Source organism: Neofelis nebulosa, chromosome 2 (genome assembly GCF_028018385.1).
Source record: "Neofelis nebulosa isolate mNeoNeb1 chromosome 2, mNeoNeb1.pri, whole genome shotgun sequence".
NCBI classification, from domain to species: domain Eukaryota; kingdom Metazoa; phylum Chordata; class Mammalia; order Carnivora; family Felidae; genus Neofelis; species Neofelis nebulosa.
Window position 1 is genome coordinate 195,126,416 of NC_080783.1, and position 23,659 is coordinate 195,150,074.

At 38.9% G+C, this 23,659-nt stretch overlaps 1 protein-coding gene across 6 annotated transcripts in view; it reads left to right on the forward strand.

Moving 5' to 3' along the window:
* Window positions 1-23,659, forward strand: part of KIAA0319L (KIAA0319 like) — a 93,506-nt gene that overhangs the window by 43,933 nt on the left and 25,914 nt on the right. For all 6 annotated transcript variants that reach the window (XM_058718110.1, XM_058718106.1, XM_058718107.1 and 3 more), the window contains exons 3-8: window positions 9,735-9,981; window positions 12,361-12,462; window positions 15,392-15,489; window positions 19,310-19,397; window positions 20,568-20,660; window positions 22,484-22,616. In XM_058718110.1, coding sequence (XP_058574093.1) covers window positions 9,735-9,981; window positions 12,361-12,462; window positions 15,392-15,489; window positions 19,310-19,397; window positions 20,568-20,660; window positions 22,484-22,616 — 761 coding nt within the window. The remainder of the gene's footprint in view (window positions 1-9,734; window positions 9,982-12,360; window positions 12,463-15,391; window positions 15,490-19,309; window positions 19,398-20,567; window positions 20,661-22,483; window positions 22,617-23,659) is intronic.

The window sequence follows — 23,659 nt, forward strand, 5'->3', positions numbered from 1 at the left end:
AGATTCTCTCCTAAAGCCTCCAAAAAGGAATAAAGCCCTGTGAACACCTTAATCTTACCCCACTGAGATCTGTGCTGGATTATTATCCTGCAGAACTGTAAGATAATAAATTTTTATGGTTTAGGCTGCTAATATAATTTTTTACAGCAGCAATAAAAAGATTAATAGTTATAATAGTCATGTAGTTTTACTGGTTGCTATAGAGTTTATAGTTCACATCATTAGCTTATCAAGAACTACATTCAAATGATATTTTACTAGTTCATATATAGTGTAAGGGCCTTACGACACTTCTATTTTGTGTTTCCATCCTTTGCTCTATTGTTGTCATACATTTTACTTCCACATGTTATAAACCATAACATCTATTACTACTATTTTTGTTTTAAACAGCCAGTTACCTTTTAAAGAGATTTGAATAACAAGAAGAAATATATAACCAATTAGTTACTATTTTCAGTGCTCTTTATTATTTTACGTAGATCTAGGTTTCCATTTGGTATCATCTTTCTTTGTCTTGAAGGATTTTCTTTATCATCTCTTGTGGTGTAGGTTTGTAGTGATGAATTCTTTCAGCTTTTGTATGTCTGAAAAGTCTTTATTTCACCTTCATCTTTGAAAAATACCTTTGCTGTTTAAGTAAATCTAAGTTGGCAGGGATGTTTTGTTTTTGTTTTTTTGCTTATAGTACCTTTTTTATTAAAAAAAATTTTTTTTAATGTTTATTTTTATTTTTGAGAGAGACAGAGACAGAGTGTCAGCAGGGGTGGGACAGAGAGAGAGGGAGACACAGAATCTGAAGCAGGCTCTGGCACGGCTGGAGCTGTCAGCACAGAGCCTGATGCGGGGCTTGAACTCACGAACCATGAGATCATGACCTGAGGCAAAATTGGATGCTTAACTGACTAAGCCACCCAGGTACCCTATAATACCTTTAAAAAAAAAAAAATGTTTATTTATTTTGAGAGAGAAAGAGCAGGGCAGGGCCAGAGAGAGAGAGAACCCTAAGCAGGCTCTGCCATGTCAGCGCAGAGCCCGACATGGAGCTTGATCCTGCGAACCATGAGATCATGACCTGAGACAAAATTGAGAGTTGAACACCTAACCGACCGAGCCACCCAGGTGCCCTGCTTACGGTACTTTAAAGATACTGTGGCAATATCTTCTAGCTTGTGTTATTTCATTGAAAAGTCAGTTGTAATTTTTATGTATTTTTTTCCTTTATACATAACGTGTCTTTTCTCTGGCTGCTTTTAAGATTTTATCACTGTTTTAAGTAATTCCATTGTTATTCCTTGGTGTCGTTTTCTTTCTGTTTCTTATCCTTGGAGCATAAACTCAAATTTATATTCACGTATGGGTTTATAGTTTTCATCAGATTTGGACATTATTGACTATTATTTTTTCAAATATTTTACTGTCCCCCCTTCCTTTGAGAACTCCAAAGTGTTTTTGGTCACTTGAATTTGTTTTACAAGTTGCTGCTACTTGTTCATTTCTTTTCTTTTGTTCATTTCTTTTCAGTCTTTTCTCTGCATGTTTCATTTCAAATCATTTCTGTTAGTATGTCTTTAAGTTTACTTATCTTTTCTTCTGCATTGTCTACTGTGCCATTTAATCTTTGCAATGTATTTTATGTATGTGTCTGTACATAAGCCAGGATAACAATACCTTAATCACAGCAGTGGCTCACACAAACACAAAATTCTCCACAGTCTGTTTTTCGTCTTACACATTATAATCTTCATCTCTAGGAGCTTGATTTGGATCTTTTAAAAAATATATCTTACTGGGGCTCCTGGGTGGCTTAGTTGGTTAAGCATCTGACTCTGGCTCAGGTCATGATCTTATAGTTTGTGAGTTTGAGCCCCACATCGGGCTCTCTGCTGACAGCACAGAGCCTGCTTTGAATCCTCTGTCCCCCTCTTCTTGTGCCTCTCCCCTACTCACTCTCTTTCTCTCTGTCTCTAAAATAAATAAACATTAAAAAAACTAAAAAAAAAAAAAATCTTCCATGTCGCTACTTAATATATGAAGTCATGCACTTTTTCCTATAACTTCTTGAATATATGGAATATAATAATTATTATTTTAATACCTTTGTCTACCAGTTCTGTTCTGTTATTTCTGGGTCAGTTTTAATTAATTGATATTTTTCCTCATTACAGGAGCATTGTTATTCCCAAGTATTCTATTTTTAAGCCTCGTTTCCTTTCCTTACTTGCTCTTCTTGGGCAAGCTTATGTATTCCCATGGCTTCAGTTGCTATCTTTGGGATCTTGATTCCAACTCTGGGTCGCTTTGAATTTCCCAGCTGTACCTCAGGTTTAGTATGTCTAAAACATAACTTGCCTGTTATTTTCTTAAAGTTGCTCCTTTGTAGTCTTAGTTTTTGATACCACTATAGTTAGTCCCTCCACTCAAGCTAGAAACATGGGATTCATCTTAGATTCTTTCCCCCAAGCCCCTGATGCATTTCAACTTCACAAGTATTAGATTCTTAATATTTTAAAATTCATCCCACAGGAGGAATTTCCAGTAATGGTGGCAGTGTAAAGTGGTCTCCTGAATCCTCCCACAGATAATAATTATAAAATACCTAAAAAAAAAATGTATTTAAGGAAATTGGAAAGGATCCCAAAGCAGACAGAAGCTAAAGGAGAGCTTATTCTTGAAAAAACAGCAACTGGAAGTGATAAGAATTGTGAGTTTGCAGCTTTTTAAAATTTTTGCCTGAAGGCATTAGCTAACCCCCACAGCAGAGGAGAGTGGCAGTGGAAAACTTTAGTTTTATTTCCTTATGGTGGCAAAGAACAGATTTCAGGATAGAAAAAATTCCCTGAAAATTTATGGGGAAAATAAGAAAAGCACAGAAGATGGTGAAATCCATAACCTGACAATAAACTCTACTAAAATCCCTGGCTGAACCTCTAAACTACACCTACATAGGAAGATTCCAGAGGGCATGGTAATAAAGCAGGCAGAGATCAGAGAGGCAGAGTTCTGTCTTTGAAAGACAGAATGTAATGCAAAGTGAGTTCTGTGAGTTTAACTGAGTGCATTCCTCAACGATATATAGCTCAGGTGGCAGAAATCTGAAATCTTACTGACTTAGGGAGTCCAAGTACAGAGTCTAAGGCTGAAAAAATTTACGGAATAATCTCATGAAGTTAAGAAAGCACAGAGTAGGCCCCAATTCTGGGTACAATCTATGGCAAAATTATTTTGTTTATCACCAGATTAAACGAGAACACCTGCAGGGGACCAGGCTGAAAAAGCAGCTGCGGGAATTACACAAAGATATCAGTTGCTGCATATTGCAGAGGAAGCAAAGTCTACAGTTCTAATTCCAGATAAGTTACTTGCCTACTAGAAAAAAAAAATACTGTAAATAATCCCAATGAAAATACAGTAGAATCCAGAGTCACTGCATTTATTAGATGTCCAGTATTCAAACAGAAACTGTTAGACATGCAAAGACACAGGAGAAAGTGACCCACACTCAGGAGGTAAAAGCAGTCAATGGAAACAGACTCCAGTTTGATTCAGATATTGGAGTTAGTAGTCAAAGACTTCAAAGTATGTTCAGAAAACTAAAGGAAGTTGAAGGAAAATGGTTTTAGTGAGTGAACAGTTGAAGAATTTCAAAAGAAATGTAAATGATTTTAAAAATGGGAAAATAGAGATTAGAGAACTTCCACTTATGGCATCATGAGAGGGTCCCTAATTTTCTCATTGAAAAAATACGTATAAAACTGAACAGAATTGTCAAAAATATTTCAGGCTACTAAAAATATAATAGAGGCAGAAGCAAATTGAGAAGCATTTCAGCTGGTAATGCTTTGAGCAAGTACAGTGGGTGTCTGTAGTCTTCTTCCTGGGGCTTCCCCCATCAGTGTCTACCTCCATCACTCCAGCTCAGGTGACAAGAAATGTAGTTTTACGTGTGTGGTTGGACATGAAAACTAGCCACTTTTCTAGAGGTTCGACATGGCTTGGGGCAAAGGGTGAAAACTCAGCTTTGACAACTGAACGTGGCAAACTTAGCTGGGAATGAATGGGGAGAATCCACAGCTTTGCTAGCCTGAGATTGCAGTGCCTGCTGGGATGAGTGGTGGGCCTGCCAGAAACTTAATGGGAAGATCTTAAAAATAAGAGAGCCATAGAAGGGCTAAGATAAGCTCTCCACATATCCCTGGTCAACTGAGAAACCCAAAGATACCCAAGAGAACCTGGTAAAAGCTAAAGATCAAAGGAGACTTGAGAATTGGCTGCAACTTTCAGTGCATTCCCCAAGGAACACACAGATGGATTGGCAGAGGGTGAAGGTTTATGGGCTTAATGTGTTTGAGTAACCTCTGCCCAAATCATTGACTGACTGCTAAACTGTGCAGATACAGGAGCGACACCTAGGAAGCCAGGCTAAAATAAAAATAAGAACAAAAAGCAAAACAAAACTGAGCAAAGGTATCACTTGCAACATTCTGTGGAGGGAGTCTGATCCTTCAGTTTAAGCACACAGAAGTTACTAAAAATAATCAACAGCCCATCAGAAAAATAAAATAGAATCCCGAATTGCTGCAGTATATGATCTAAAATTTCCAGTTTCCAACCAGGTGTTATGAGACATGTAAAAAAAGAATCAGGAAAGTATGACCCACATTTAGGGAAAGAAAAGTAATCAGTAGAAGTGAATTGTGAGAGGACTCAGCTGTCAGATTTAGCAAGACTTCAGTGCTGTTAAAAACATGCTTAAAAAGTTAAAGGACCCCGTGTTCAAAGATACAAAGGAAAACAAGATGAACATTGCCCAGCAAATAGTGGCTCTAGCCACTTTTACTCAGCATTGTACTGGAGGTCCTAGCTAATGTAATAATGCAAGAAAAAGAAATTAAAGGAATACAGATTGGAGATAAAGAAGGAAAACTGCCTTTATTCACAGATGATAGAATCATGTACCCCCCAAATTCCAAGGAATCTACACAAAAACTACTGGAACTCTTTAAGGGAATTTAGAACGGCTTCAGGATATAAGACCAGTATACAAAAATCAATTGTGTTTATATATTAGTGATGAATACTTGGAAATTGAAGTTTTTAAAAATGTATAGCATCCAGGGTGCCTGGATGGCTTGGTTGGTTAAGCATCTGACTCTTGATTTCATCTCAGGCCATGATCTCACGGTTCGTGAGATAGAGCCTCGTGTTGGGCTCTGGGCTGCCAGTGTGGAGCCTGCTTGGGATTCTCTTCTTCTCTCTCTGCCCCTCTTCCACTTGCGTGCGTGCTCTGTCTCTCTCTAAATAAATAAACATTAAGAAAAATAAAAATAAAAAATGTATGGCATACAAAAACATAAAATACTTAAGGATGGATTTAACAAAATATGTGCAAGAGCTACATACCAAAAACTGTAAGACATCACTGAAAGTAAAGAACTAAAGTGGAGAAATAATACCGTATTGTAAGAGTGTTCCCTTCAAAATAATGCCCTCCTGGGACCTCAGTATTTGCCCTTATTTAGGAATAGGATATTTGTAGATATAGTTAGTTAAGGATCTTAAGTTAAAATCATTCTTTATTTATTTAGGGTGGACTCTAAATCCAATGCCTGGTGTCTTTTCATGAGGAAGCAAAGGTAGATTTGGACCCAGAGAGACACAAGGAAGACAGTCATATGAAGATGAAGATAGCGATTGAAGTTATGTTGCCACAAGCCAAGAAATGCTAAGAGCCTCTGGGAGTTGGAAGAGGCAAAGAAGGTCTCCCCAAAGGCCTTCAGTAGGATTGTGGCCCTGCAAATGTCTTGATTTCAAACTTTTGGCTTCTAGAGCTGTGAGAGAATAAGTTTCTGTTGTTTTAGGCCACTAAGTTTGTGGTAATTTGTTATGGCAGCCCTAGAAAACTGGTACAATCATGTTCATGGACTGGGACTTAGAATGTCAAAACGACCTTGAAAATAAACAACAGAGTTGGAAGATTTAAACTTTGTAGTTTTAAGACTTACTGTAAAGCTGCAGTCATCAAAGCAGTAGTATTAGTGTAAAGATAGACTAAATTAGTGAAACAGAATAACATCTAGAAATAGACCCACGCAAATATGGTTAGTTGATGTGCCAAGGCAAGTCCATGGGGAGAGGATAATCTTTTCAATAAATAGATGCTGGAACAATTGGATAGTGATATGAAAAAACATGAACATTGACCCTTACCTCCTACTGTACAGAAAAATTATCTCATATGGGTCATAGACCTAAATGTAAGAGCTCAAATTATAAAACTTATAGAAGAAAACACAGGAGAACCCTTTTGTGATCTTGTCATTAAATAAATAAATAAACTCATATCACTAAAAGCATGAACCATAAAAGAAAAAAAAATGATAGAATAAAAAATTATAGACTTTTGCTATTTAAAAGACACCAGTAACAAAAATGAAAAGGCAAGCTACAGACTGGGAAACCATATTTGCAAATTAAATACCCAACAAAGCTCTTATTCTAGAATACATAAAGAGCTGTTGAACTTAATCAGAAAACTAATAATAAAGCAAAGGATTTGAACAGATAGTCCATCAAAGAATTTATACAATCCAATACAGTGTTGGGACAAAAATGTCCAATAAGTGCATGAAAAGATACTTATTAATCATTAGGAAAATGCATATTAAAACAACAATAAGATGCCATTACACACCTCCATAATGTCTAAACTTAAAAAGACTTAAAAAGACAAAAAAACCAATTTCTGTCAAGGTTGTAGAACAACTGGAATTCTCATACCAGTGGTGGGACTATATAATGATACAACTTTGGAAAATAGTTTGGTAGTTTTTTTTAAAGTTAAAGGCATATCTCCCTTATGACCAGGCATTCTACTTGCAGATATTTACACAAGAGAAATGAAAGAATATATGGTTCATACAAAGACTTATAGAGGAATATATATAGCAAGTCAATTTGTAATAGGCAAAAACTGGAACCAGCTCATATGTCCATCTATTGGTGAATGAATAAACAAATTGTGGTATATTAATATATGTGTTGCTCAGCAATCATAAAGGAAAAGGTACTGATATAGACAGCAATGTGGACAGATAGCAAAATAATTTCGCTGGGTGAAAGAAGCTGACAAAAAGAGTACATATGGGGCGCCTGGGTGGCGCAGTCGGTTAAGCGTCCGACTTCAGCCAGGTCACGATCTCGCGGTCCGTGAGTTCGAGCCCCGCGTCAGGCTCTGGGCTGATGGCTCGGAGCCTGGAGCCTGTTTCCGATTCTGTGTCTCCCTCTCTCTCTGCCCCTCCCCCGTTCATGCTCTGTCTCTCTCTGTCCCAAAAATTAAAAAAAAAAAAAAAAAAAAACGTTGAAAAAAAAAGAGTACATAGAATGTGATTCTGTTTATATAAAATACTAGAAGATGCAAACTAATCTGTAGTGACAGAAGCAGAGCAGTGGTTGCTTGGGGCTGGGAGTTGGGACAAGGGATTACAAAGGAGCATGAGGAATCTTTGGAAGTGATGGATATGCTCATTATCTTGATTGTGGTGATGGTTTCAAAGTATGCTAGTAAAATTTGTCAAATTGTACACTTTAAATATGCTCAGTTTATTGTATGTCAGTTATGTCTTAATAAAGTAAAAAAAAAGTGGACAAAGATTTGAATTTCACTAAAGAAAACATATGACTGGCCAGTAAACACATAAAAAAATATTCAGCCTCATTAGTCATCAAAAAAATGCAAATTAAATCACAGTGAGATACTACTAGAATGATGAAAAATAAAAAGACCAAGAATACCAAGTGTGGTGAAGTTGTGGAGCACCTGGAACTCTCATACATTGCTGGTAGAAATGCAAAATGGTGTAGCCACTTTAGATAACAGTTCATAAACTTAAATACACACTTACATGTAACCCGCAATAAAGACTTCTGAGTATTTACCCCAAATTAACTAAAACACATGTTAACAGAAACTTTGGTATTCAGACATTTATAGCAGATTTATTTATAAGAGCTGAGAACTGAAAACCGCTTCAATCTCTATCAATAGATAAACAGAAACTTTGGTATTCAAACATTTATAGCAGATTTATTTATAAGAGCTGAGAATTGAGAACCGCTTCAATCTCTATCAATAGATGAATGGGTAAATGAATTTTGGTATATCTCTAGAATGGTGTATTACTCAGTAATAAAAAGGAAGGAATTACTGATATACACAATAACATGGATGAATCTTTAAAATATGTTGAGTGAGGGGTGCCTGGGTGGCTCAGTCAGTTGAGTGTCCGACTTCGGCTCAGGTCATGATCTCGCAGTTGGTGGGTTCGAGCTCCGCGTCGGGCTCTGTGCTGACAGCTTGGAGCCTGGAGCCTGCTTCGGGTTCTGTGTGTCCCTCTCTCTGCTCCTCCCCTGCTCATGCTCTGTCTCTCTCTCCTTCAAAAATAAATAAAAACATTAAAAAAAATTTTTTTTAATATGTTGAGTGAAAGCGGCCAGAAACAAAAATAGTACGCGACCAAAAATAGATTCATTTTATATGGAATATAAGAAAGCCCAAACTAACCAATGGAGACAGAAAACAAATCAGTGGTTGCGTAAGCCTGAGGGTGGAGGCAGGAATTTACTGCAAAGGGAATGAGCCAACTTCTGGGGCTGACAGAAATGGTTTCTCTCTTGATTGTGGTTACCTGGGTATATACCCTTGTCAAAACTCATAGTCCTATACACTTTAAAAGCATGCAGTTTACTTTCTGTAAAATACACTTCAATTCAGTTGATTAAAAAAAATCCATACCACCAGTTTTGTGTAGCCGCTCATCATTTCTCATTTGGATGAATGCAGTACCTTCCTAAGTGGTATTTCTGCTGTTGTCTTAGTTCTTCAAACCCTTACATGATGCAGCAACCTGAATGATCCATTTAAGACAAAAACCTGACCTTGTCACTTCCCTGTCTACAACACTGTAATTGCTCAACACTACCTGGCACCTTAAAACAGCATGTGTCTTCTTTGGTCTGGCTCTTGACAGTCTTTCCAGCTCATCCTCCATTACTTCCTGCCTCTCACTTTGCTTATGACTCTCAGCTCCCGACACAAGCCATGCTAATCTCATTTCCTGTACCTATATTCTCTTTCCCCTCATCTTTTTTCCAGTAAAAAACTGTTTACCTTTTTAAACTCAGCTTAGGACTGTCCTCTAGAAAAAGCCTTTATTTATTTATTGAAACTGTCCTTCACATGCTCCCTCTTCAAGAGAGGAGATAAGTACTCTTCAGACCATGCTTTTTGGGCTCAGTGTAACCTTTATAGGTGTATTTATCATTTTGGCTTGTTAGGTTTTTTTGTTCTCTCTCCCACTAGACCGTGCACTTGTTGAGCACAGCTATTCTGTCTTATTTATATTTTGGATCCACAGCCCCTGTTCCATAAGTGCTTAAGAAGTATTTGTAGAAAGATTTAATGTAAATGTTGAGAAAAGAAGGTAAAAGAGTATGCATAGAATGGTTATGACTATTTTGTTTTAAGCAAACCTCTTTGCATAGTAAAAAAGACTGGGAAGACTGACAACAACATTTGAACACCAGTTTGGGTGGCGAGATTAGTTTCTTTAATATTTTTTGACAGTTTTGCATTTTTCATAAAAACATTTAACATGTAATTATTTTATGAGACATAACCTAAAAACTGGCTGTATAACTTTTGCCTATTTAAGTGAATGTTTGCATTTCTTTAGGTCCACAAGGCCGTTGTAATTTCCAGTCCCTTAACCACAGTCCTGACTGCGGAGACTCCTGGTTGGTCAAAGAATGTGTCAGTCCAGCCTGAGACATCAGAGGATCCTGGTGCTACACCTAGCACTCAGCACATAAAAAGCCCTGGGAGAATCCAGATTGTTACCCCTCTGCCAGTGGCTCCCTCCTACAGTTATGCTACCCCTACCCCCCAGGCCTCTTTCCAGAGCACCTCAGCACCATACCCAGGTGAGGCCCTTTGCTTCTGTCCTTGGAGATAAGATATGAAAAGTAGAGCGTTTGATCACAGTGTCCCCTTTACTGCAAGAAAAGGAGGGAGGCATAACTTTTAAGTGCTGTGGTTTAGGGGGAAAAAATAATAATCCTGTCATTGTATCTGTAATCATAGGACTTGGGGCTCTCCATCCTTTTTCTCAGCAGGCCCCAGCCTATGAGAATTTATGAGGCTCTTTTGCCCAGAGCCAGATTCCACTGTGTTGGGGACTAAAAGGCCCAAGATTCAATTAAGTAACGTTCAAGGAACCAAACAAACAGAAGCCAGTGGGAAGACAGTTGTATCTACGTACCTATTTGCCTTCTGAATGTCTGATTGTACGTCAGTTCTTTGTCTCTCTGATTTCAGCAGCATCTTTATTTTTAAGCAACCCATAGGAAGGAAATTTATAAGCGGTGTTGCCTTAACAAGTCTGTGCTTCATGAGTGCTGTTCTAAGGTATTAGGAGGAAGTGGTTAATCAAGGAAACAAATTCTTTATCCCCTGAAAAGGCAACAGGGTGAAGCCAAGCCAATGAAAATGAATTTTTGCTGATTTTTGATTTCCTAGGGTCTTCTTTCATGGTGGTATAACATGAAATTTTGGGGTTTCAATCCTGAGGTATTAAAGTAATTTTTGTGTTCAGGCAGAATGCCTGTAATTTTTGGTGTAATTGTGAAGGGTTTGAGCAACGCTATATTTTTGTCCATTACACTCTTTATGAGTATAGTGGTTTCTCTTTTCTTTCTTTCTTTTTCTTTCTTTCTTTCTTTCTTTCTTTCTTTCTTTCTTTCTTTCTTTCTTTCTTTCTCTTTTTGAAAGTCACTTCAGAGAATTCTTATTCAATCTCCTAGGGTGTCTAAATGCTGAAACTTCCATAAGGAAGATTTCCTTTCTCCCCAAGTGCAGTGTTCTCAAGCAGATAAATCTCAAATTTCATGTTTTCTAAGAAATATGGATGGACCAGCCATTTGTTTCAAGACCCCCAGTCTTGAAATATGGATGGACCAGCCATTTGTTTGCTTTAAGCTCTCTAATTCCTAGGTCTCATGCCAAATGACAATTATTGTCAGAGAAATAAGATTTATATAATAGTAGTTCTCGATAACCTGCAAATATTTTTGGTTGTTACAATCATGGAGGAGGGTTGCTACTGACACCTAGTGGGTGGGGGCCTGGGATACTGCTAACCATCTTACAGTGTGTAGGACAGTTCCTCCCACCCCCTACAACAAAGAGTTATCTGGTCCAAAATGTCAGTAATGTCAAGGTTGAGAAACCTAGACATGTATGAGATAGTTATTGAATAGTATGAAGACCGTATGTATATAGCTATTAGCTGATGTGGGTATTCCAGAAATGCTGAAGTAGTTCAGGAAATAGGTAAGTTTGAACTGAAATGGTCTGAGAAGATTTCTTGGAGAGAAGACTGGCTTTAAGCTAGAAACAAAGTACTGATTTAGAATAAAGAAAACATATAGCCCAGTTGAAGGAAATAACATTAGCAAAGTCCCCAAGAGTAGACCATGTCTTGTATGGAGCACAAGAGGGAAAATGAATACAGCTGAGGCAGAATTGGGTAGGAAAGGTGAGGTGGTGTGATCAGATGATAATGGTTCTCTAATGCCAGATTAGGAGTTGGCCTCGAACATGGTGTGGGAGTGGGGGTCTTAAGTAGGAGAGTAACATGGTGGGGGTAGTATTTGAAGAAGACAGAATAGATTACAGTGGGGAGTGTTAGCAGAGGGAAGACCAGTTAAGATTCTTGGAATAACCTAAGTCTATGGTTGTAGCAATTGGAATAGAAAGAAATTATTAAGGTTAGCTTCATGATCAATATTTGGCATTTCTTCCAGGAATGTTATAGATGTATTTTATTAGAAGGTTATTTATCAGCATAAAGATGATCCTTGAGACACTGTAGAACTTTAATTATTGAACTCTATGGAAAGTACTATATAAAGAGGGCTTAGGGACAGACTGTAGTTAAAATACAGTGAAGAAAAACTCAGAGAACAAGGAATAAAAATAGAACAATATGGTGTCATGATAACTGAGAGTTTTAATAACGAGGCAGTCAGCATTATTAGATGCCACAGAAGTAAAGTATGTGAGTTGAGAAAGAACTATTGGATTTGCTGAGGATCAATTTGTTGATGACCTCAAAAGATCTTTGTCAGGAGAAAAGTGGGGGCAGAATCAAATTTCAGGGGATTAGAAAGTAGATAAATAATGAGGAAATAAAGGAAATAGCAGAATATTATTTATAAAACAAATTGGGCCCCAAAGGAGGGAGAGAAATGAGATAGTCTGGATCTAATTTCTTATGTCCTGTATATTTTCTTTGTTTCTAGTTATAAAGGAGCTGGTGGTATCCGCTGGAAAGAGTGTTCAGATCACCCTGCCTAAAAATGAGGTTCAGTTAAATGCATTTGTTCTGCAAGAACCACTTGAAGGTAAAACATCCCCTTACATTTGGATAATGTTTTAATTTATAATGATATTTACATACCTTAACTCATTTACTCATTGCAAGAGACCTGTGAGAACAGGATATAGTGTGCACATGCACAAATATTTATCTGATGCGAGAGGCAGTGTAATGTAGTGTTTGAGATCATGGGCTTTGATGTCAAGCCTGATTCAGATCCCAGCTCAGCCAGTCATTATCTGAGTGGTTTTAAGCAAATTATTTCTAAGTTTCCATTTATTTCTTAGTAAAATGAGGATAATTTCTACTTTATGCGGTTATTTTAAGGGCAAAATGAGATGGCATACAAGGGACTTGCTTCAGTCTGTGCCTAGCATATAGCTGATGCTCATTAAGCGGAGGTTGTGTTGTACCCACTGAAAGAGGAAGAAACTTAGGCTAGGTTAACCTATTTATTTTGTCCAAACAACTAGTAAATAGTAGATATAGCAGTTGTAGAAAAGTTATTCAAGACTACTGCTAATATAGATTTGACATTAAAAAAAAGACAAGCCCAATGTGATAAATAAAATTCAGATTTATAAAATATATAAATTAGGGAACGATTCATTCAGTATTTAAGAAAACTTTTATACTATGAGTATCCCTTTCACCTTTGAAGTATATGTTGATAGACCAGAATTTGACTTAGAAACATATATGCGCTTCTTAAAACTTCCTTTGACAGTAGTGAAGCATACTTTGATGGAAAATGGTTGCATTGGGTTTATGTTCCCCTCATTAAAGGTGAGTCAAGAAGAATGTCCTACTCTAGGATTCAGGTTGGAGTCCTCCCATTTTAGGTACACGTACTCTTGTCCTGTACAGTAGTCCTGCTTTCTAATAGGCCTAATACCAAATAGCATATTTATGCAAAAGTACTTTTCCAGAACCTAAATGCCCTCTCTGTTCTATATGTCTGCCCTCAAATTATCAGTTCATTCCAACTTCCTCCAGAGAAGCTTTTTCCTTCCCCGCTCTGGTGGTAAGTTAAGGTGAATGAATTGGGTGGCCTTTGAAGATGGAAGTGAGAGAACAGCCTTGAGCTGTGGTTGCCACCACTGTTTTGTAAAAGCAGCTGAGTTCTGCCTTATCTTCTTGTCTAACCCCTGTTTGCATGTTCATGTCTGTGAGGTGCTGTCACCTTGTAGATCAGTATTCCAAACCACATAGGTTGAGAAACAGATTCTTTTCTTTAAAAAAAAATTTTTTTTTAATGTTTTTATTTATTTTTGAAAGAGAGAGAGAGAGAGAGAGAGACAGAGCATGAGCGGAGGAGGAGCCGAGAGAGAGGGAGACACAGAATCTGAAGCAGGCTCCAGGCTCTGAGCTGTCAGCACAGAGCCCGATGCGGGGCTCGAACTCACGAACCGTGAGATTGTGACCTGAGCTGAAGTCGGACGCTTAACCGACTGAGCCACCCAGATGCCCCGAGAAACAGATTCTTTTCAACTGTCCTCTCCATGAGTTGCTCAGCCTTTATCAGATACATGAGATGAATGGTTTCAGATTTTCAAAGGTTGAGGACAGATGAACAGGACCAGCTCTGCCTACTCTTCCTCCCCCTCATCTCCTGTGGCAGTCCCTGAAGTGCCTATCAGGATCTCTCTGGGGTTCGGAGGCATGGTTTGAAAACCACTGCCCTGAATCATTTAAACCAGCATTCTGTCTAGCAGACCTGTCCTCAGTTGTTCCTACCCTTGGGCAAATTTTGGGCTGTAAGGCATAATGCATCCCTCAAACTTTTCTGTCCTAGGAATATTGTCCTTTCTTGAAATTGCATTGCCAGCCTTAGATATTATAAAATTGTCAGTTCCCAAACTGGTGTGAGTCTGTTTTCTGTGTGGAAAAAAATTTCCAATTACAGTTGGAAGAAATGTCATCTCTTAGCACCAGTCCCACTGCTGCAGTTACTTTCCTGCTTCTCACCTAACCTGACTTCTGCATAATACATTTGTGAGAGCTGCGCAGGGCTGACGGCTGGCCAACACAAAACTAGTATTTTGGGGAGGAAGGAAGAGTAATAGATCTCGTATCTTAGGCTTATAAAATAAAATCTGGTCTTCAGATGAAGGCTATCTTGGAATTGGGTTGGCCATTCTCTGTTATGCTTTTGAGGTTTTGTTTTTGTTTTTTTTCTTTTTTCCTTTTGAGTAGTAATGTAAACTAAGCCTTCGTTCCCTAGCCAGACATGAATTTAGTTCCTTCCTCCTCCAAATTTAAGACCACTTTCACGAGGGAGGGATTCCATTTAGATAACAGGATTCTGTCCTTGCCCTACTCATATAGTCTGAGCTACAAATGAGGACCATTTAATGCTTCATTTGATCTTAATTAATTTCAGTGGGGCCTGTTTTAAATGGGCCATCCCCTACCATCTTCTGCAGTGTGTTATTTAGCTCAGCAGGAATGAAGTAGCTCTTTTAACTCACCAGGGTGTGATGACCTCAGTGAGACAAGCATTGTTAGCACTCTGTAAAAAAGCTATTTTTGAACCATGTTATTTAGAAGTCATTGCTGTTCTTTGTTGCAAAAGAAGTTTTGCAAGAAAATGGCCTTTGTTCCCAGTAAGTTCATCTATAGTGGTTGGTAGGGCATGTACTTTCAGTGTGACACCACACCATAAGCAACCCAGTATTTGGAGGGAGGATTGGCCTCTCTCAATGGGAGGGTGGATATGGGGCAGGAAAGAGCACTGCTGGGAGAAAGTAGAAGAAGCCCTGACTGTAGCTGAGTCAGCAGAATCTCTCTTTTTTCAACAAAACGTTTGGTTTTCCCTATAGGCTTTGGGGTGGAATCTTAAAAACGAAATCCTTGTCAAGATTTAAAAGAGATTTGTTATTGGCAGAATGTGTGGCTGCCCTCCTTGTGTGTAGGTGTGTGTTTTCATGATTTTTGTAACTGCCCTTCTATAGGAGAAACCTACACCTACGACTGGCAGCTGATTACTCATCCCGAAGACTACAGTGGCGAGATGGAAGGGAAACATTCCCAGATCCTCAAACTATCCAAGGTGAATTTGCCTCCTCTCATTTGTGGGGCCAGGGAAGAGGTGCTGACCATTTTCTAAAATGTGTAATGTAAAATTTTTTGCTCACACTTAAATCAGGAAGTCTTTCAGAAGTGAATCCTCCAAAAGTCTGGCTGACATCCAGTATTTGTTAGTGTATGACTCTCAAATGTTCATTTATGGTGAGAAGACTGTATAAGTATGGTGGTGATAGCTGAAAATATACACTAAACAGCTTTTAAGGGTAACATAAGGATTTTAGAATTTGGGAGATAAGCTAAGTTTTTTGCGGCCACAAGACTGTAAATTGGCTCAGTCTTTTTTGAGATTCAGTGTAGTTATTAAGAGCCATAAAAATGTTCATATTCTTTGGCCAAGCATGCTCATTCATTCATTCATTCATTCTTTCTTTCTCTTTTTTCCGTTGTTCATTGTATACTAGTTATGTGTCAGGCATTGGAGATTTACCAGTGAATTGATCAAAATCTTCACATTCAAGGACAATAGAGTCTCATGGGTGATACTGAGCAGAAGCAGGCAGTTATAACAGGGGATGCACTTGGTTGGTGCAGGGGGTATTGAAGCCCCGGGGAGTTTGATTTCTTAGAGTTTGCCTGGCTTGGTCATGATGGAGTGCTGGGTAAAGGATGGAGTGCAGATACCCCATGCAGGAGAAGCAATATATCCATTGGGCCAAATATTAGAGGGAAAATGTGGGAAAAAGGGAATTCCATGTGGTTCGGTGTGACTGGACCCTCTAGCACGAGAAGAGCAGTGGCACAAAGAAGTCAGAGAGATGCAGGGATCAGATCGCACAGAGTCTTACACCAACCTGAGGACTTAGAAGCTTATCCATAGGGACTAGGGAGCTTTTGAAAGGTTTTAAACAGCAGAAAGACTTATTTAGATCTTCAGTTTAGAAAGATCACCCCGCCTGCAGATTAGAGGAGGTAAGACTCAAACCAGGGAAACCAATGGAGAATCTGTTGAAAAATGTAGGTGTGAGATGGTAATAGCCTGAGTAAAAAAAATAAATAAAGTTTTATTTTTAAAATTGTTTTCATTTGAGAGAGAAAGAGTGAGCATAAGTGGGGGAAAGGGATAGAGGGACAGAAAGAAAGAGAATCCCAAGCAGGCTCCACGCTCAGTGCAGAGCCTGACGTGGGGCTTGATCCCATGACCCTGGGATCATGACCTGAGTTCAAAATCAAAAGTCGGATGCTCAACCAACTGAGCCACCCAGGCACTTCAAAAAACTAAATAAATAAAATAAAACTTAAAGATCACCTGTTGAGTTCCTACCATGTGCCAGACGTAGTGCTAATTGTTTTATGCACTTATTTCATTTTATCTTCATAACAACCCCAACATGTAGGTATTAATATCTGTTTTACAAATGACAGAACTAAAAATTAGAAAAATTAAGCGATTTAGCCAAAGTTCATGCTGTTATTAATTGGTAGATTTGAACTGGAACTTTCCATTCCTGAAGCTCTTGCTTTTAACAGCTGTGCTGTGATTGTTGAAATCTAAGGTGATGGCAATGTGAACAGAGAGAAGTGAGTGGATGTGAGAAATATTATATGGAGGTCGACTCAATTAGACCTGGTGATCAATTAATTGGGTAGTGGTGTTGAGGAAGAAAAGTCTAGGATAATTCTAGCCTTTTGGCTTAGGCACCTGGGTAGATGTCAGTGCGACGGTGGTGATATTCACTGAAATGAGGAACACAGAAAGAGAAGCAAGTTTGGGTGAGGTTTACAGATGATTAAGTCATTTTTGGACAGAGTGAGTTTGAGGTACCTGTGAAACATTTGAGTGGAGGTGTCCAGGAAGTAGCTGGGATCAAGGACTAGAGATCAGGACACAGATCTGGGCTAGAGAGATAAATCTTCACAGCAACCTCAAAGAAATGACACTGACACCATGGTAATAGATGAGATCATCCAGAGACAGTGCGTACAGTGAAGAAATAAACAGGTTGCAATTAGAATCCTGGGGAATGTTGTCCTTAAAGGTGTGGAAGGAAGAAGAAACTGAAGGAAATGAGGAGTGAACAGAGAAGTGAAAGCCAAGAAATAAGAGCGTTACAAGAAGAAAAACGTCAGAAATGTTAGTCAGTTAGCATGTTCTCAAAGAGCATAATTCAGAAGAAAGGAAAAACCTCATTTGTCTGAATGATGTTCATCACAGCATAAAGATCTGGAAACAACCCAAATACTCAACAATGTGGAATGCCTATGTGATAAGACACAGTTACTCATGTACTATTCTGTAGCTTTAAAATGACCATTAAAAAGACTATTATACTGAGGAAAGTGCTCATGTTACATGAACAGAAGAAAGAATAATAAAAAGCTTGATGCGGGTTTCTCTTTCCGATCCACCATCTGCAGTGGAACCACCGCCAAGTTGCAGATTTTCATGAAAACCCATATGAGGAAGATCATCACTCTCGAGGTTGAACCCTTGGATACAATAGAAAATGTAAAGGCCAAGATTCAGGATAAGAAAGGAACTCCTCCTGATCAGCACAGACTGATCTTCTCTCGCAAGCAACTGGAAGATGGACATACTTTATCTGACTGTAGCATTCAAAAGGAGTCCACTCTTCATCTTCTGTTGCGACTTTGTGGTGGTGCTAAGAAAAGGAAGAAGAGGGAAGCCTGGGTGACTCAGTCGGTTAAGCATCTGACTCTTGATTTCAGCTCAGGTCATGATCTCCGGTTTGTGGGATCAAGCCCCGCATCAGGCTCTGTGCTGACAGTGCAGAGCCTGCTTAGGATTCTCTGTCTCCCTCTCTGTCTCTGCCCTTCCCCTGCTCGTGCCTCTCTTTCTTTCTCTCAAAAGTAAACATTTAAAAAAAAAAAAAAAAAGAGGAAGGAAGGAAAGGAAGAAGTCTTACACCACTCCCAAGAAGAATAAGCATAAGAGAAAGAAGGTTAAGCTGTCTGTCTTGAAATACCATAAGGTGGATGAGAATGGCCAAATCAATCACCTTCATCTGGAGTGCCTTTCGGATGAATGTGGCGCTGGAGTTTTTATTACTAAGCCACTTTGGCATTATTTTCGTAAGTGTTTTCTGACCTGTTGCTTCAATAATCTGGAGGACAAGGAATTCTATATGGGTTAATAAAAGACATGAAATAACAAGAACAACAAAAAAGCTTGATGCACACCTTGATTTTAACTGGACCCTGAAAGTCCAGTTCCTTGACGGTAGTAATCCTTTCTTATTCATCTCTAAACCCCAAGCCTAGGATAATGTCCAGTACATGATTGGTTCTCAGTAAATGTTTGCTGAATGAATGAACTACTTAAAAACTTTTTTTTTATATGCGGTCAAGGATTGGAAGGAGAAGAAATATAGTTACCTGATATGTTAAGACAGTGGGATTGTGGGTGATTTTCTTTATATTATGTTTATACCGTTAGTGGAAATCAGGAGGGAAAAATATTCAGATATTTGGGAGCTATTTGGTAGTTTTAGAAAATGGTTTTCTTTGCACAGATGATTATTTTAATTTCAGAACTCTGTGAAATAGGATGGTTGGGCCCTTAATGTTCTTCTGAAAAGAAAATGGGAGTATAGAGATATTGAATTCCCTTTTGTTGTTCTAGAGTCAGCTGGTAATAAGAGTCACATTAAAAGCTATGGTTTTTTAGTTTATAATTCATTGTTTCATCTCCTTAGCTAGTTTACTTTCTCCATTTTGGAAACAGTGCAAAAAGAGAGTTCAGTGTCAGCATGGCAAGTTCAGATATATGTGTTATTTTACATAGAATTGCTGTTCTTTGTGGTTGTCTTCTTTCACTCCCGCAGCTTACTCCAGGCCTGTATGAATTCAGAGTGATTGTAGATGGTCAAAATACCCATGGGGAAGGCTATGTGAACGTGACAGTAAAACCAGGTATGTGTTTCCGAGCTGTGGCTGAGTCTCCATTGCTCCCTCTGCAGGATTCCCAAAGAGGGGGAGATTTGACTTGAGGGGTTTTTATTTCCCATTCTTTTTTTTTTTTTTTTTTTTTTTAATATGTTCACTGGGCAATTCCTAGTTCAATGTAGTAAAAGATTAAGGTGGCAGAGTATATTCTTTGGTTCTAGTTGGAACATTTGGCTGGGTGGAGAAACAGTAGTCACATGGCCCCCAGTGCAGTATGGCCTGAACGATAGCCTGTCTGAGAACTACTTCTCCAAGTAGGTCATGCTGAGAGAGGACCATGTGTTGTGATTAAGAGACACAAGAAAGCCAGGAGCTTAGGAGAAGTATGTAGAAGGAGAATCAGCCAAATGGCTGGCTCTTTCTGATCTCTTTCCAGATACGGGTTTTGCACACACAATTCCTCATTTAAACCTTGCCAGTCTTCTTTCACTTTGGAAACCAAATCCCATCATTCTTTTTTAACTGATCCACCATTGGTAAATTACAGTGCAGTAGCAAAGTATCTTGTTTTGCATTTTCAGGGAAATTTGGGGGAAGTTGGAAAATGGTATTTTCTGCCTTTGTTGGTAATAGATTTTATTTTCTCTTTGTTCCTTGAACTTTGTAACCAAGGTAGTCCTTTCACTTTATTAAAAATGTGTTTAACATCAAGACCATTGGATTATTTCTCAAAAGGCCATTGGGTTTTTAGCTCACAGTCACTTGAGTAGACAGTGTGGTTTGTGACCCTCCCATCACTCAGGCCTAGTCACCTCACACACGATCAGCTCAGATATGGTTGAGAAATCTCCCATTGTCTTTTTAGCACAGTCCGTGCCAAGGAATAGTTTGCTTGCCAAGGCCTTTATTGCACAAAGCTTGTTAGTTATCCACCTCTACTCAGCTTGTGCTGCTCTAGTACTTTTCATGAACAAGACAGCACAAGAGCCTATCTTCAGGCCTGGAAGAGGGTTTAACACTTCCAGGTATCTTATGGTAGAATGGCAGCCTGGTCTTGTGACTTTCTAATTTGGTGATGCTGCAACCAATAAATCAATTATGTAATGGAAGCAGATTTATAATCCATTCACATAGGCCTGCTCCTCCTCTAATTTAGAAAGCCCCTCTTCCAATTTCTTCTGGGTCATTTTCCTGCAGAGCCTCGTAAGAATCGGCCTCCCGTTGCCATTGTGTCACCACAGTTCCAGGAGATCTCTTTGCCAACCACTTCTACAGTCATTGATGGCAGCCGTGAGTATTTGTCTAGACGTGATGTTTTAGAAGAGCATTCACTATGAACTATGATAGAAAAGTCTGGTAGAAGATTCAGGGCCAACTGTGTCCACATTCTGTATAGGCCCATCTTCTTGACCATGTTATGGGAGGACTACCCATCTCAAGCAAATGATTAGGAAGTAAAAAACAAGACAGACCCCATTTAAAATCCCCATGTGGCTTGTTTGAAGTAATACTTCTGCTCTCTTGAGATGGTAAGAAAGTGGAATTAAGCATATACTTAGCATTATTTTAGTATGAAACTTCCTGGTTTTCAAATTTGCTTAGATAGAGTCACCATTTTTAGCTATGGAAACAAAGCTCCCTCCTCTCATAGCAAGGTAAGTAACTGAGGGTCTTGACTGAGGAGCTCTCCCCAAGCCCTCACTGCCTAACAAGGCTCTTGTCAGCCTCCTCCTGGAGAGACTCACAGAATGTGCTCCATGCCCTGGCCCGGCTCGTTAACATTGTATCCTTCAGAGTAGTGTCCCCTGGTGGATGACATGAGAAGACTCTGGGATCTCTGCCACTCGTCCTGGCTGCATGTGAAAGAGGTTTCAGGCCTGCCATCTCACCAGAGTTTGCTTGGTTTCCTTAGAGACCTCTTAAGGCCCCATTACACTGATTGTCTTGGCACCAATAGCGGCTTTTGGCGGATGCAGTCAGAGCACTAGCAGAAGAATCTCTAGCAAGGTTAAACATTTCATTATGTTACTGGCGAGAAGAGGAGGGTAGAAGAACAGCAGGCAAAGAGAGAAGGGAGAACAAGAAGAAGCGCTTATGAGAGAAGTACAGAGGGTTCACATAGTACCATTTTACTTTATATTTTTTAATAGGTCAGTGTTAAATTGTAAGTAAAAGCATAAAGAGAAGAGTAACTACCATCCTTGTCTCCCAACTGTCCAGTTTTCCTCCAGACTATCAACGGTATAATTGTATGGTCTTTCTAGAGGCATTCTGTGCATATGTATGAAAATACATATACAGTCTTTACGATAGCACATAATACACACTTTTGTGTACAATGTTTGTTTCTGTAGGTTGGAGAATTTTTTGAGTCAGTACATGAAATAGTGTTTCATTTTTTTTTTTCTCTTAATGATTACATAGCCTTCCATTACATGGCTGTATAATGTCGTCGTATGGCTATATACTTGTTTTCATTCAATCTCTGTTGATGACCATTAGGTTATTTTTGGTCTTTTGTTATTACAAAGAACGTTGCCATAAATAGTCTTGTAAGCGTGACATTTAACACATGTGCAAATATACCTGTAGGATAGATTCCTCAAAGAGGAACTGCAAGGGCAAAGATAAATTGTGCTAAATTACTCTTTATGGAGAGGGTGTATCTCATAAATCCACCATGACTTGCGAGAGGGCTTTGCCCCACACCTTTACCCATAATATGTGTTATGAAACTTTGGTCTTTTACCAGTCGGGTAGGTAAAAAATATAGCACTTGAAGTGTAATTTAAATGTGCATTTCTCTTATTTTAAGTGAGGCTGAGTATCTTTTCACGCGTTTGAGAATTTTTGATTTTCCTTTTTTCATACAGTAGCATTTTAACCAGAGATTGCCTGTGTTGGAGACCTTGGATAACTACGCAGTGGAGTATTCATAGAGAGGCAGACTGACCCAATACTCCTAGGGAAGAAACACTCTGGAGAGATAGTTTGTAATTTCACGAAGCTTTCCTAGCCTCACATCTCTGGGTAGTTGCCCTAGTTTGTGTAAGCTGGATAAGTGCTGAGACCCAGTGCTTTCATGTTGTAACTGATGTTTCTTTATGGTCAAGAAAGCACTGATGATGATAAAATCGTCCAATACCATTGGGAAGAACTTAAGGGACCTCTGAGAGAAGAGAAGATTTCTGAAGATACGGCCATATTAAAACTAAGTAAGCTCGTCCCTGGGAACTACACTTTCAGGTAAATTAGGATCCTTCAAGTTTACCTTAGGCTGTGTTTTTCCCTTGTGGGTTTTATGTTCCTCTAGGAGTAACTCTGACAGATATCAAAGTCATTGTAGATTTAGTTGATGATACAGCCTTCGGCTCAATTATTTCTCTGAGTCCTGTGGTGATTGTGGTCACACCAATGATAAGTTTTTAGGGCAGATGTTCTTGCATAGTAGATCAAGACCTACCACAGTTAACCCTTCTCAAAGCTGCACCTGGCACATCTCCAAACATTTTTTTTTTAGGATTTCTGTCATTAAGTGAAACGGCTCACCTTCCTTTGCCTTTTCTCAGGAAAAATCTAGAAGGAACCTACCTACTCCTATCTTGTCCCTTCCCTTCGGTAAATGTTCCCTCAACTTATGAGATCTCAAAATCTTTACTTTTGACTAGTGTTTTATTTCAATATGATTTCTAGGATCTTTATCTTTTGGGGCATTTTGAGAGAATTTGATTCAAAGATAGTCCTGGGAACTAGTGTCGACTTTATAGGATATTATTAATAAGAGTGTGAGGCTGACTCTAGAGTCATCCTCTTTATGTTTGCAAGACTTCTTGTATGTTACAGAGCACTTGTGAGTATCATACAAACATTGTATGTACATGATACCATCCTCATTTTACATCTGAGAAAAATGAGGCTCAGTGTATTTACTAACTTCTCTAGGGTCACACGTTTCAGCTAGGTTCTCTAACCCTCAGGTCAGGGCTCATTCTGTTCCACTCCTTGACTTGACCTGTACATATTTTGTTTATGGTTCATTGAATGCTCTACTCAATCTGTTGGAGTTCTGCCCATCCTTAGCGACCTGCTCAGTTTTCTACGAGTCCTGAGACTCCTCCAAGAGGAGAGAATATGTCTCTCCCTGGAATTGTTGCACTTGGTGCCTCTATGTGGCACCTACCGTGGTGCAATAGTTCATTCATGGGTGTCTGTCTTCCCCACTGGATCTGCGATGAGTCAAGTTTTAGACACTACCAGAGGCACAGTGATAAATGTCCTAGCACAACACC